The sequence below is a fragment of the Archocentrus centrarchus genome, chromosome 21, assembly GCF_007364275.1.
Source record: "Archocentrus centrarchus isolate MPI-CPG fArcCen1 chromosome 21, fArcCen1, whole genome shotgun sequence".
Classification (NCBI taxonomy): domain Eukaryota; kingdom Metazoa; phylum Chordata; class Actinopteri; order Cichliformes; family Cichlidae; genus Archocentrus; species Archocentrus centrarchus.
Window position 1 is genome coordinate 2,982,446 of NC_044366.1, and position 13,644 is coordinate 2,996,089.

The 13,644-nt window shown below is 40.9% G+C and overlaps 1 protein-coding gene across 1 annotated transcript in view; it reads right to left on the reverse strand.

Moving 5' to 3' along the window:
- The window catches only part of efnb2a (ephrin-B2a), a 29,242-nt gene that overhangs the window by 13,966 nt on the left and 1,632 nt on the right, over positions 1–13,644 (reverse strand). The window contains exon 3 of the mRNA XM_030757812.1: positions 1,335–1,618. Within this exon, the coding sequence (XP_030613672.1) occupies positions 1,335–1,618 (284 nt within the window). The remainder of the gene's footprint in view (positions 1–1,334; positions 1,619–13,644) is intronic.

Here is a 13,644-nt window from a genome sequence, read left to right on the forward strand (position 1 = left end):
TTATCTGAATACAAGCCTCACCTGCAGCACAGCAGAAGTACCTGTCAGACATGCCCCACCATGCAAACAGCCTGCAGCTATGACCTGTTAGAGCAGCTACATGTTTGCTTGAAGTGGAGAGGAGCGCGTTGTACCTGCGAACATGTTACCTGCGTGTTTGTTTTGCAAACATTCACCCTCATGGATAAAAAGCAGCATTTCCTGCTCTTCTTTCATCCCCTCTTCTCCCTGCTTTCTTCCCCTTCCTTCACTCAGAAATATGGCCTTCCCCTCCTGTGACAGCTCACAGATGGCGGTGGCAGAGACTCGCAGATGGTCCCCCCCCACCACCCTCCATCCTCCGTCAGTGCCACACAGATGGTTCAGTCCACCTCCTGTGTTTCAAACCAGGGGGCCGTCGCTAAACCCCATCCCAGCTTCCTTCCAGGAAGGTGTTAGTGCTGCACATCACCGGCACTCAGCAGCCACACCTGCACCCACACGGCTACAACCCCCCAGGAAAATCGAAGGTGATTCTCGTAGTCTGACAGGCACGGGGCGACACGTTTTACTACATCTGCTAAAGTAAATATCACATCTACGCACAGCAACCGATGCTGAACAAAATAACACACAGCAGAACGCTTTAATTCAGATTTTGTGTCCAACTTTAAATGGATCCAACGTGTTTATTTAATGCTAAAATCAGCAGGAACTCACCTTACACCAGCCCGAGTCCTCCTAGGAGCATTTCTAGCCACTCGGCAGCCATTTTGGCAACACCCCCATTAAAATGAATGGCAATAAAGCCACACCTTTCATTTCTATGGTCACCAAGACCTAAAAAGTTTGGTGACTGCGTATAAAGATGGATAGCATCATCCCCAACTGGACTCAAGCTTGAACATTAGCATTTTGGCTGCCACCATGTTGGTGAAGTGACCGCATTTGGACCAGATGCTAATTATGTTAATTAGTGCAAAGTAACATCCAAATGAAACACTAGGAACTGGATGATTTCACCAAAACTGGAGCTCAGCCTTGTTGAATGGTCTTAGTCCAGTGAGCTGTATTATTGGTCAGATAAACAAACAGCAGCTCAACTTCATGAACTTCATGAACCTCTACCTCTCCATGATTGGCTCTTTGGGACCAATCAGCCACCATCTTTGCCATTTCTCCCATAGATCTGTATTCAGGGTGTCTCTCACTCTCTGTCTTATAACACCTCCAGTTCAATTCCAGCCTCATCTGTTCGCACTGATCCACAAACATCAAACTAGACTCCGAAATTCAACGTACATCTTTAAAGACCTCTTTACTTTTCTAAGTCTGCCCTCCTGACGGGTACTTACAGATGATGTAGTAGTCCTTCCCCCTGAAGAACTCCAGTCCCCACAGGTTGGGGCTGAACTCCTGAAACTTCAGGGTGAACTTGACATCCTGGTCGGGCTTGACGCAGTTGAGGAGCGGCGTGTCAGCCTTGGTGATGGTGCAGCTCTCCAGCTGCTCCCTGGGCACCATGTACACCTTGTAGTACTCCACACCCTCACCCACCCCGCCGTCCACGCGTGGGCACACAATGTCCAACTTATCCCCGATCTGGGGGTATAATACCACGCCTTGGCCTGGCACGAATCTGAAAGGAGAGAGGGATGTTAGCGAGGCACAGAACAACTGATGAGGAGTCATTCATTATGCATCACGGATTGGAGTGTTTGCCATTGAGCCTCTCCATACTCGCAAAAAAAAGAAAAGTCGGCTTAATTATTGATGTGGTAATTACTGATTGTGGCCATTAATTTTGGATGATGAAGGATAATGGAGGAATGTGAGCGGTGTGTGTGTGTGTGTGTGTGTGTGTGTGTGTGTGTGTGTGTGTGTGTGTGGTGCAAAGTGACCCCAGTATCTGCAGATAAAAATCACTGAGCTTTTCTGGAAAGAGCGAATAATTAACCGGATAAATGAGGAGAAGGCGGCGCGGTTGAGAAAATGGTGGAACGTCGTCGGAATACAAAACAGGAAATTAAAAAAAAAGAAAACTACTATAAAAGCTCATCTTGGAGTTTCAGCAAATCCACAACAATACTGTCACAGAGAGGCAGAGCGCCTGGAGGGGGTTCAGCCGAATTTCCCTAAATTCTTCCCAGAGTAAAATAATGTTGTCATTTAGTCTCTGAGTGCTGAGAGCCCCTGCAGCATTCCTGTGACTGCACACACACACACACACACACACACACACACACACACACACACACACACACACACACAGAGGTGAAGCCTTGTATTTATCTGCTAAACAAATTTTCCCCCACGCTCGAACACAAATTGGCGCGTTAACCACGGACGCCCCGGAGGCTTTTTACGGTGTGCTGTGAATACCGGTGCACATAAACACACAGGAAGGCAGAGCAGATAATGAAATGTACGACCACGAGAACGGGTCTTTACCCCAAAGAAACGGAGCTGAACCGGAACTCGTACTCGGCATGACTCATTACACGTTTCCACGCTTGTTATGGACATACTTTGTGTCTCTAATGTCTTTAGTATATTTGGTCTAAGGGTGTAAATAGCAATGCTTGCATCTTCTTTTTGTCGATTAATATGATGCACTCTCCCTATAAAAAAAAAAAAAAAACTTACATAGATAAATTTTAAAAAATGTAGTGCTTCTTTCTTTGGATTTTGGTAAAGATGGAATAAAATAATAATAAGATAAAGGTGGTGAAAAAATGCCAATGCAGTAAAGGTGGTATAAAATAGCAGGAAAAAACAGTAATGCAGTAATGCATCTCAAACACTCTCAAAGTACAGAGTGAAGGCAACATCAGGTGATTTTCAGTGAAGATTAAGAACCACTGCTGGTGAAATGTTGGACACTGGAGGGGAAAACAAATCTGGGAACTAATGAATTAAACTGCCAAGGTGTTAATAATGAAGAAAATCTATGTACATGAACACATAACTCCTGCTTTTTAAAACTTTTTTCTCCTTAAATCACACAGATGTTCTAAAATAGCGGTAAACACGCCGAGTGAGGGCAAAACAGCAAATATTTTAATATTTTTAACTTAAATTATGAATAAATGATCAAAACTATAATAAACTAAAATCCCCCCAAAAAACATAAAAAAAACTCAGCAGCCATCTTAAAATGCTTTCAGGCACTCAGTTATTTTTAAGCATTATGTCAATTAAATTCATTCAGGAACAGTCACTGAGACATAAAAACCACATATACAGCTTCTGATTAAATCTGATAAAATACCCTTAAAAATTTTAGTGAGTTTACCCAAAAATATGGTTTTAAACATTTTTTCTGCCAGTTTTGCTGTCACTGAATTCTCCCATAGATTTGAGTTCTTTGACTTCCGTGTCTCTGAATCGTGACACCGTTATTGGAAACGATAACGATGTTATACCGTGATTTTAACAGTAAGACCCCCTCCAAAAAAAAAACAAAAAAACAAAAAAAAAAAGAGTTACAAGTTTAATAATTTCAGATTCTGGACCTGCATTTTAATTTTATCCCAATTAATGACAAAATTATCAAAAATCTGCTAATTATTTGAGAAACTACAGATTCATCCTCTCATGTCATTCCCTCACAGACCTGCATCCTTCCATACATATTTACAGCAAATATAACATCTCTAAGTGAACTTTGACCCAGCCTGAAGGGTCAGCTCATTCCTGAAGCACTGAGATGGAAAACACTCCTCTGAGCTCCGGGATTTTACTTTTTTTTTTTTTAATCTGACTACAAAGACCAGCACCGCAGGGCGGCTGCTGAACCTTTACACAGGGGACCCGATTCATAATTAACATATTTTACACAGGAACATGTTTTTTAATGTCTCTGTTTCTTTTTCTCATAACTATACTGTTCCTCTATACTGTAAAACGTTCTAATGCCGATAAAAATGGTTTTCAACCATTTAATGCAAAACGGAGCATCAAAGAAATCGTCATAGTCGGGTTGTTTACCTTTTGTTACTTCTGTTTCAAACTAGATATTGTCAGCAGATGTGTAATATTTTAAATATATTGTCCAGAAACATGCAAAAATCAAGGTTTCTTACAGGTCTTGGTCTATTAGCAATGGCTCTGCAAAAAAACGTATTTTAGTGGAAAATTACACCCAAATCCAAGACTGTAATATATAAAAAAAAACACTCATATACTTTCACTCAACTTCCTGTTATCCTTGCCACACCAATAGACCGGTTCCTGCAACTACTAGAATTAATGGTAGGAAAAGCTTTTATGATACCACCCAGTGTTAATTTCATTGACTAAATATTTTCGTCATAGTTTTTGTCAACGACCCTTTTTTCATGACGAAAACGAGACGATAACTAGATTAAAACCACCTAAAAGGATAAAAACAATGACGATTCATCAAGACGAAACATTTTCGAAAGTGTAAATTAATTTCGTCACCGTTTTTGCCCTTTTAGGTGGTTTTAATTTAATTATCGTCTCATTTTCGTCATGAAAAAAGGGTCATTGCCGAAACCTATGACGAAAATATTTCGTCAAGGAAATTAACGCCGATACCACCTAAATGGGAAATAGTCACAAAAATGTTTGTGTTGCTGGACGTCTAGGACTCAAACCATGGTCTCAGGTGTGAGCGAAAGCCCCTCCAGCCCATGAATGTGGTCGTTCTTTGCCTTTTAAACATGAAAAATATTAATTTTGTGTATACAGACGTCAATCAGTAATAATTAAGGACTTGAAAAACAGTATTTGCGTCCAGAAACATGAGAAACCTGGAAAATTTGTGTCCAGAAACACCAGTCAGTAGATTAGAGGTCATGAGTATTTCATGAATTTCTGGAGGAAACAACAAGACAAACGTACAGATGAAGACCAGGACGGACCCCTCAACATGGGAACATTCAGGAACGTGTTAGTTCCTGAGACTGTGCTGAAATATCACCACAGCACACAGAAATATACAGCTCTGCTGCTGAAGGTTAAAGTTCAAGAAACTCTGCAGTGAAAGAGACTGAAGTTAAATAAATCCACTGGTTTTTTTCCACGCCCATGACTAATCATGTTAGATAACTGTGTGATATACATGCAATATGTATACCTAATACTGTATGAATATTAAGTACTGTGTGTATACTGTATACAGTGGCTGCTTCTCTTCTTTTCCTGTCGCCGTCACTCTGACTTTGAAACGTCCACATGCAGACACACATACACTACTCCTCTTCCTCACTTCCAGCACAAGCGCACACACAGTGGATAACTAGGCCGAGTGAACATTTTATATGCCCCCTGCAGGGACACACTCAGTGATGATACAGTACGACCAGTGATGGACAGACAGTGAGGAAGAGGAGGGAGAGAGGAAGGGTATGGAGCGCCATCTGGCATCATCATCATCATCTTGTGTGGATGTGAGGGAGGATGAGGAGGGAGAAAGGTCCTCTGAAGAGCCTCGGGGCTTCAAACACAAATACTGTAGAGCTGTATGCATTAAAATATGGAAGACTGTGTGTGTGTGTGTGTGTGTGTGTGTATGTGTGTGTGTGTGTGCCTCGAAGCGCTCATTCATGCGTGTAGGTGGGCATGTGTGTGTGTACGGGGTGAAAACAGACACACATACATGTGCTCCTGTTAACTCTATAGGGCAGATTTCCCTACAGGCTGCAGCCCTGAAAACCGACGTTTGGATTTATTAAAGCGCCGCTGCTGAAAGGCACGGACACGGTTATTTTGTGTGTGTGTATCTGAGAGCACAGACGCTCCCTTTAACAGTGCGACATTACTGAAGCACTAAATTAGGACAGAATGTCAAAATAAAGGCTACAAAACTGCCTTTATGCTAAATTAGGCTAAGCCCACCCAAACCCCAGCTACTAACTTAAAACACAGCTTTAAATTTGTATAAAATATTTAAAAGTGTGTTTTTGCCACAGACAGGGGCCCAGCCTTCCTGAACACATGGATACACGGATGGAGCGAGTTAATAATTTCCGATGTTTTCTGATAATAAATTTGATCAAAACCTCTCTAACAATATTATCAGGCAGGGTGGAGGAGCTGGCAGCAGTGCTATCTCTGCAGGAGGCTACGGCACCAAGTCAAACGTGACTCAGCTGTTTAAGAGCCACATGAATACGCTGCAACGCCGACATTAAGCGCTTTTTAGACCTCGCCAGCTCCTCCCATCATGTCTCAAACACCCACTTTAGAGTGACTTCAGCCCCATCATTTCAACAACAGCAGCACCCACGGCTCCTGCACAGTTTTAAAATTAAAATCAATCCCTTTTAAGAAAATAACATCAAAAATAGGACTTAACAGTGTCAAAAGAACAAGTCATAACTGGAAATGTGTGCAAATAATCGACAAAGCAAAAATCCTCAGACATTATCTGATGCTTTTTCTTTCTGTGACTGTAAAATGAATATTTTTAGACTTTGGACTGTTGGTATAAAAACTTTACATCCACTGGGCCTAAAATGACCTTTGTTTTTATATTTTTACAGGAGATTTTGGGGTGCTATTGCTGCAGCGCTGCTTTCATTTCTTTATCTGTAATAAAGTTATATACATGTCCTCATGGAAATATAACTAGATCCTAAATATAAAATAATAAAGGGATGACAGCATTAAGCAACAAATGTAATACCTACAGTGGGTTTAAGGGAAACTTGAGTGATTTTAAGCGCTGCAGGATCTTTGTCAGCGCTGCCGTCTTTAGCCAGAGGGAAAAACAGAACGTCCGTCATATTTCAGCTTTCAGATTCACAGCTAAGTGCTGCATAAAGGCAGCGTTCAATAAGGACGAACACAGGAGCTGCTTTAAAAGGGCTGAAAAAGAAACACAAAGGGACGGAGACACGGCGTTACCTGATACCTGGCCCCCCTGTGGGCAGGTAAGGTCGCATACAGAGAGGCTGAAGAGGCCGATGAAGCTGCCAAATGGGGACACACAAAGGCAAACAAATACAAGCCTGCCCCTCCAGCTCATGATTGTAAATGCATTTGACCCCCACCACGCTCTCAGGCCCCTTCAGTGAACCCCCACCCCACCCGGCTGCCATCGTAAATATTCCTGAACCAAAAGAGGCCAGAGCACTCTGACACACATTCATCCAAATTTAAGAGAAAAGGCACTTAAACAACATGTTTACCTGTGTATACTCTGCGGATTTCTTCATTAAAAACAGCTAACCTTTGACCTTTAATGGACTGCCGCTGCTTCTGCAGTAAACAGTGACATGAATGTTTAACGGGTCCGTTTCTTTTTGCCCACGGTGGATAAAAAGCAGTTTTGCTCCACATCCTTTCAGTCAGCGTCATTTGGAAATTTGTCGGTTTGTCCTCCTGTCAGTGTTTTATCCTCTGCCTCCATTTAAATGTCACACCGAGAAAACACAGAAATCTTTTTTTTTTTTTTAAAGTTTTTATTTCAACATGGGAGGGAAGATATTAGTACTGTTAACGCAGCGAAAGCCCTGATATTTAAGTAAAAGTATGTAGGCACACACATTAGTATTAAATGTTATATGAAGCTATGATTAGATTATTATCTCTCAGGAATCCATCTAAAAAAAACAAAAACAGGACTTTACGCTTCGTTAAAGTGTTGAAAACTCTGGAAAATGCAATCAAAAGCACATTAAAGTCATCAGTTTCCTGTAAAGGGACTAATCCAAATGTTTATCATATTTTCTAAGATCTTCACATGTTTGTGTTTAAATCTTATTTAGGGGAATATCAAACTACAGCAGCTGAGCCTGAAACTGACTCATTTAGGAGAATCCGGGTCATAAACGTCCCTGTAAAGGCCCCGCATTCAACATGCTACTCAAGTAAGAGCATGTACGTATAATCAGGAAAACATGCATTAAAGTGTTAAAGGACAGATGATGACATGATTACAGTTTCCACACTTATATGTTTATGGAAAAACAGGATTTTAAACTGCGTCTAATGATGACTTTCATTATGATTCATCTAATCAACGTATTTTTTACGGTTAATTAAAATGTTTAAAACTGTGATAAACACCATCATAAGTGTGCTGAAGGTGCCAATTTTCTATCAGATCACTAATCCCCTCATTGTTGCATGATATTTTCAAGGATGTTCACATTTGTGTGTAAAAATCATATTTTTTTAAACAACTGAAGCTGTCAGAAAAATGTACTGTAGTAAAAAGTGCAGTACTTCCCTCTGAGATGGGCTGGAGTACCTCAAACTACAGCACTTCACATCAGACAGCAGCCAAAATTAAAAGATTATGACTTTACCATCATATTAAACTATGAAACCTGAAATCCTCATATTTATCTGCTGAGAACATGAACAGGAACCCCATGATAAGCGTCCCCACGATTTCTCTGTAAAAACCCTGAATTCAAAGTTTTACTTCATTAAAACGAGCGCGACGAGGAACACCTCGTTAAAATGATCAAATGAAAACTGTTGCTGTGACTCAAAAAAGCTGGATTTTCCTGTTTCGTACCTGCGGAGCACATTTTGAACTTTTAATGACTTTTTATTATGGATTAAGGTGTTGATTAGTTCCTCCATTTACTGACAAATTAATTAGTATGTAAATAATGTGAAAACTGTCAGAAATGCTGTCACACGTGCTACATTATCATCCAAGCATCTGATCATTTTCTGACAAATCAGGAAAAGTTTCAACTGCATATATAAAACCTGTTGGTTGGTTAAATTATTTAAGAAAACATGTTTTCCAACTTTTTCACTGTTTTCTGGGTTCAAATCTTAATTTTCGTAATGAACTGAGGTTGTCAGAAAAGTTCAGTGAAGTTAAAAGTACAAAGCTGTAAAAGAGAAAGTACTTCAAACTTGGAGGGTGTGTAGTAAAGTTTATACGGCTGCTACCTCAGCCACGTCTCTGTTAATCTTACTGAGGCTTCCTGGTTAAATAAAAATACAAATCTAAAAATATCCATCTCAACGCTGAAAGCTGCGCCCTGAATCCAACGTGTCGGTGTTTAAACTGTCAGCAAACTGTGGAAAAAAACTCCAATCATTATATTTATTTGGTTGATTATCAGTAAAAAGCAGCTAGTTTTCTGTCAGTAATGTAAAAGTTTGCAGACAGATTTGTTGTCACCCTCACACCAATAATTTAATCCTGTTAAAAGTCAAATATTTGCTGTGAATATATAAACGGAGCGACAGCGTCTGTTCAGTGACAGTCAAACTTTCCTAAGGAGCGACTAAACCTGCACAGAGAAACCGGTTTAAACTAAATTATAAAATCAAACTGAAGTGATTTGAAATTAAAAAAACAACATAGGATTCAAGAAGCTTCTGCTACAAATACATATAAAATACAAAAGCCTGAGAAATGTGCAGGTAAAAAACCACAAACCAACAAATCAGCAGGAAACAGCTTCTGTGAATGTTTCTTTATACACAGCCATAATAATCATTATTGTTACATATACAAGTTTGGTTTACAAATTCACATTCAGACCTTTCAAAATGATAGAGCACTTATTTTCTATTATAATGCATTTAAAAAGAGGCTCTTCTATTGATAGTAAAATATTTGCTCTATAATCAATCAGCACTTTGAAAAGTTTCTTTACACAAGAGTCACACTCGAGGAAAACGATGTTTGTTCAACTGAAGCTGCTCAAAAAAAAAACGATCAAAGTCAAATTAAGAGGCGAGAGTTTTGTTTTGTTCCTCTTATTACCGGATATACAGTCAGATCAGAGAAAAGCGCAGGTAAAAGCTAATAATACGAAGCAATTAACCACAAAATAAATCAAAAGCTACAGCTGAATATTTATTAGGTGTGTCAGAGTTTTTGGTAGTTTCTGCTGTTTGATGGACATAAATGTAAAAAAGTAATTAAACTATGTAAATCTTTATACAATTAGGTTAAAAATAGGTAGGTAATCTACAAATGAATGACTTTTACTGCTTCACAACACATTTTAAGTATGTTTTATACTCATGTGACAAGCTCAAAATTTACTATTTCACATGTTTAACTATTAAAATGTGCCACAGAAGTTTTTCCTTTTTTTCCCCCACAAACTGTTCCTGAAACGAGGGCAGCGCTCGTGAAGAGACCAGCCGGGGAGAGGAGCTGGATGGAGGCGCGGGGCCTCGCCGGGCCTCCTCGGTGACGGCGGAGGGAGGAGGTGAGGACAGACGGCTTTCATTTCACAGCAGCAGAAAGGAGTTTGAATTTTAGAGCTTTAACTTTGCTGTGATGTGATGATAAAGTGAAAGAAATCAGGCTCACAGGTGGGCGACACCTGAGTGAGACTTGAAAGGCTGACATCTGTTTTCTCGTTTATCTTCTAAGTGTTTTTAGTGTTTTTCTTTTGGGGGGGGGGCAAATGGTAGAAGAAGGAAAAACAAACAGAAAGAGGAGCATCCTGTTTGTCCCTCTCCTCGCTCTCTATTTCCAGACTTTCTGGTGGATTTGTGTGACCTTACGGAGCCGCTGACCTCTTCCTGCGGCCCTGGAGTCACAAGGAAACGGTGGGGGGGTGGGGTGGGGGGTGGGGGGGTGGAGGAGGTAGATGTTTAGCTGCAGCGAGGGTTAACCGCCCTCTGTCGGACGAGACGTGGTGGCCTCCATCTTTCATCTGACCCGAAGCAACTAAACATCATTTCTCTGCATCAATCATGAACTGCTCTCTGACTTTTCAGCCGAATCCTCTGAAAGACTGAAATGCTAAATGAACGCTGGGTTAAAACGCAGAGGAAACCTCAGCGTGCTGATGCTGACGCTGCAGTAACATGCATTTATGGCTGTCCTCATTATAATTGGCTGAGCATCTGTTTCTGTGACAAAGTTACTGCAACACACAAGCCTCTGCAAATATACCAGACAGCACACATTTATTTTGTAATGTCTCAAAAACTGAATATTCATAAAACACCTGCAGTGTATTTACTCTCTCATATGTGGCATTATTACACACCCCTAAAACGTAACCAGCTCACATAACTGACAAGTTTAAAGTTAGACAAATAAAATATTTAAATGAAATTTACGTCACTGCCAATGAGGAAGTAACACTGATGTTTGTCATCTCTGCGTAGCTTACCAGTTAGCTTAGCTAGGATTGGTTAAATAGCTAGGGTAGGATCAGCTACGTTTACATCACTCAGTTAAGTATGCTAGTTTTTTATTTAACTAGTATGTGTTAACTTAGAAAAGATCACTTAGCTAAAATTGGTTACATTAGCTAAGATTGGTTAGCTAGGATAGATTAAGTGAGCTAGGATCTGTTAGCAAGGATTAATTAACTAGGACTAGCTGAGTTATGTAGGATCAGTTAGCTAAGATTGCTTAAGTTATCTAGGATTAGTTAGGTTATGTAGCATTAAAATGATCAAGAATCATGTTAGCGGAGATCACTTAGCAAAAATTGGCTATGTTACTTAATTGAGCTCAGTTTGCTAATATATTACTACTAATACAATTATTATTATTATGATGATGTATTATATTATTATTGTATTTCAGCTGCAGTAAAAAAGAATTTCTCAAATATGTGATAAAGTATTTTTGACCCTAACAGATAGCTAGGATCAGTTAGCTAGGAAGAGCTAAATTTGCTCAGATGATTTGAAGCGGGCTCGTTAACCAGCAGCTGGAGTTAAAAATAAAAAAAAGGTTTTTGTAGGTGTTTTGCTTTTGCGTTTCCTGCTCTGAGTGACCGAGTCTTTGAATTTTAACTGATCAGAAACTTGATGAGCAGCAGCAGGACGTCACGAGGCAGGCGTGAACTCTTTAAAAACAATAGAAATCAAAATCGTTTTTTTATTAAATGGACAGAATAAACCTTTTCTTTGCGTGTTGGGAATCTTGGAGCCTGATGTTTTCCATGTGCCCGGCTGCAGCTGACGGGCCGAGTGTTTCACAGCAGTCTGAGGTGAAGTTTGCTGGTCTGACTGTGCCACGCCGCCACGGCCTCCAGACACACAAACGCTGGAATCAGACTCCTCGTCAGTCATTCAGGGTGTTTCTGCATCTCTGCGCGGCCCCCTCCCTCCCCGAGTCCCTCCCTGCATCCCTCCACATTCACAAAAGGACCCTGAGAGGTGCCCCCGTCGCTGCCCGGTCACAAAGGGCCTTCGGGGGCTGCTGTGTAATCTCTTAATGAAGTGCAGAGGAGGAGAGGGAGCGCTCCTTTTACATAAAACCATGTAGAGCAGGCCTCGCTTTTGTTTCTCCCTCCGAACTACAAAATGGATTACCACATGGAGGAGGAGGAGGAGGAGGAGGAGGTGGAGGAGGGGGTCATTCTCTTGTTTTTTGTTGTTGTTGTTTTTGTTTTTTGTTTTTCTTTTTTTGAGGGCAGCAAAGTAATAAAGCTACAACAATGAGGTTTAATCCTCCACATTTCCAGCATCCATCCTCGGCTGAATAGTCAAAGAGGAGGAAGAGGAGGCGGGGCGCTCCGACCTGCTGATGAAGACACTAAGGAGGACTTTCAGGGTCTTATTAAACCCAAGAAGACGAAGGAGAGTTTAAAAAATACAAAAAAAAAAAAGAAAAAAGAATCAGCCAATGAGATCACTGTGTGACCTCTGACCTCCGCACTCAGACACAGGAATACTTTTACTTTCTACACCCCCACCCAGCAGGATTATTCTGAAAGTTTAAATCTGATGAATTTAGTTAAACTTAGAAGTGGTGAGCTTCCTGAGCTGATCCAGGAGGTTTTGGAAGGACACTTTAGACATTTTCAGGCAAATGTAATTAAAACTGAAAATATTCCAAACTAATCCGGTTCCTGCAGGTGAGGGTGAACTTTCTGCTCCTGTTTTAAAAATTAAAGCAAATTCTACTGCAGGAGAAAAGTGTTTTTTTTTTTTTTGGGTTTTTTTTTAAACGCAGAAACTGAAGCCTTTAACATTTTAATTTGGATTTTTTAATCAGAGCAGCCTCTGTTAAAATCTCTAACAGACCAAATTTGGAGACACTTTCTTTATGTCCGGGTGATTTTTAAAAAATCAAAACGAAACGGAATTATTAAAAAATGTAAAGCCTGTGTGCATACATTTAAAATCATATTTTTGATTAGATTATCCTCTAAAACCCAAAGGTCACCACGTCCAGTCTCACAGCAGAGACCCGGGCGTCTAAACTGCGCCCCGCACCAACACACGCCTTAAAAAGCGCCTTTTTGCACGTCTTTGCTGAAAATGCGCTGATTTGCTGCGTCACAAAGGGACACAGCGGCAGTCAGGAGGCTGCAGGCCGCACGTTAGCGTCCATTTCCACGAGTTACACCTGTTATAGTGAGACCACGACCAGAAAACGTCCCCGCTCTGGAGCCCTTCGGCTGGAGGAGTTCAGGGAGTTTGTCCGTGACCAAACGGCCACAAAGGCGGGCGCCCCCCGCCGGGCTGCGACCGGGAGGGAAAACACCTCCTCTTTTTTCTTTTTCTAAATTTCCATTAAAAGAGTGTAACCGCCTCTCTGCATATTCACTGAATCGCGCAGGACGCAGAGCAGAGTTCAGCCCCTCTGAGGCCTTTTTCTGTCCGCCTGACAGCAGCGAGCAGCGGCTGCGAACGTTTGGAGAGCCGCTGCTTCACCACAAGTTCCGGGAAAACTTTCAGTCTGGCTCAACATATTTACACCATGAACTCTAAAATCCACCCCACTGTTTAAGG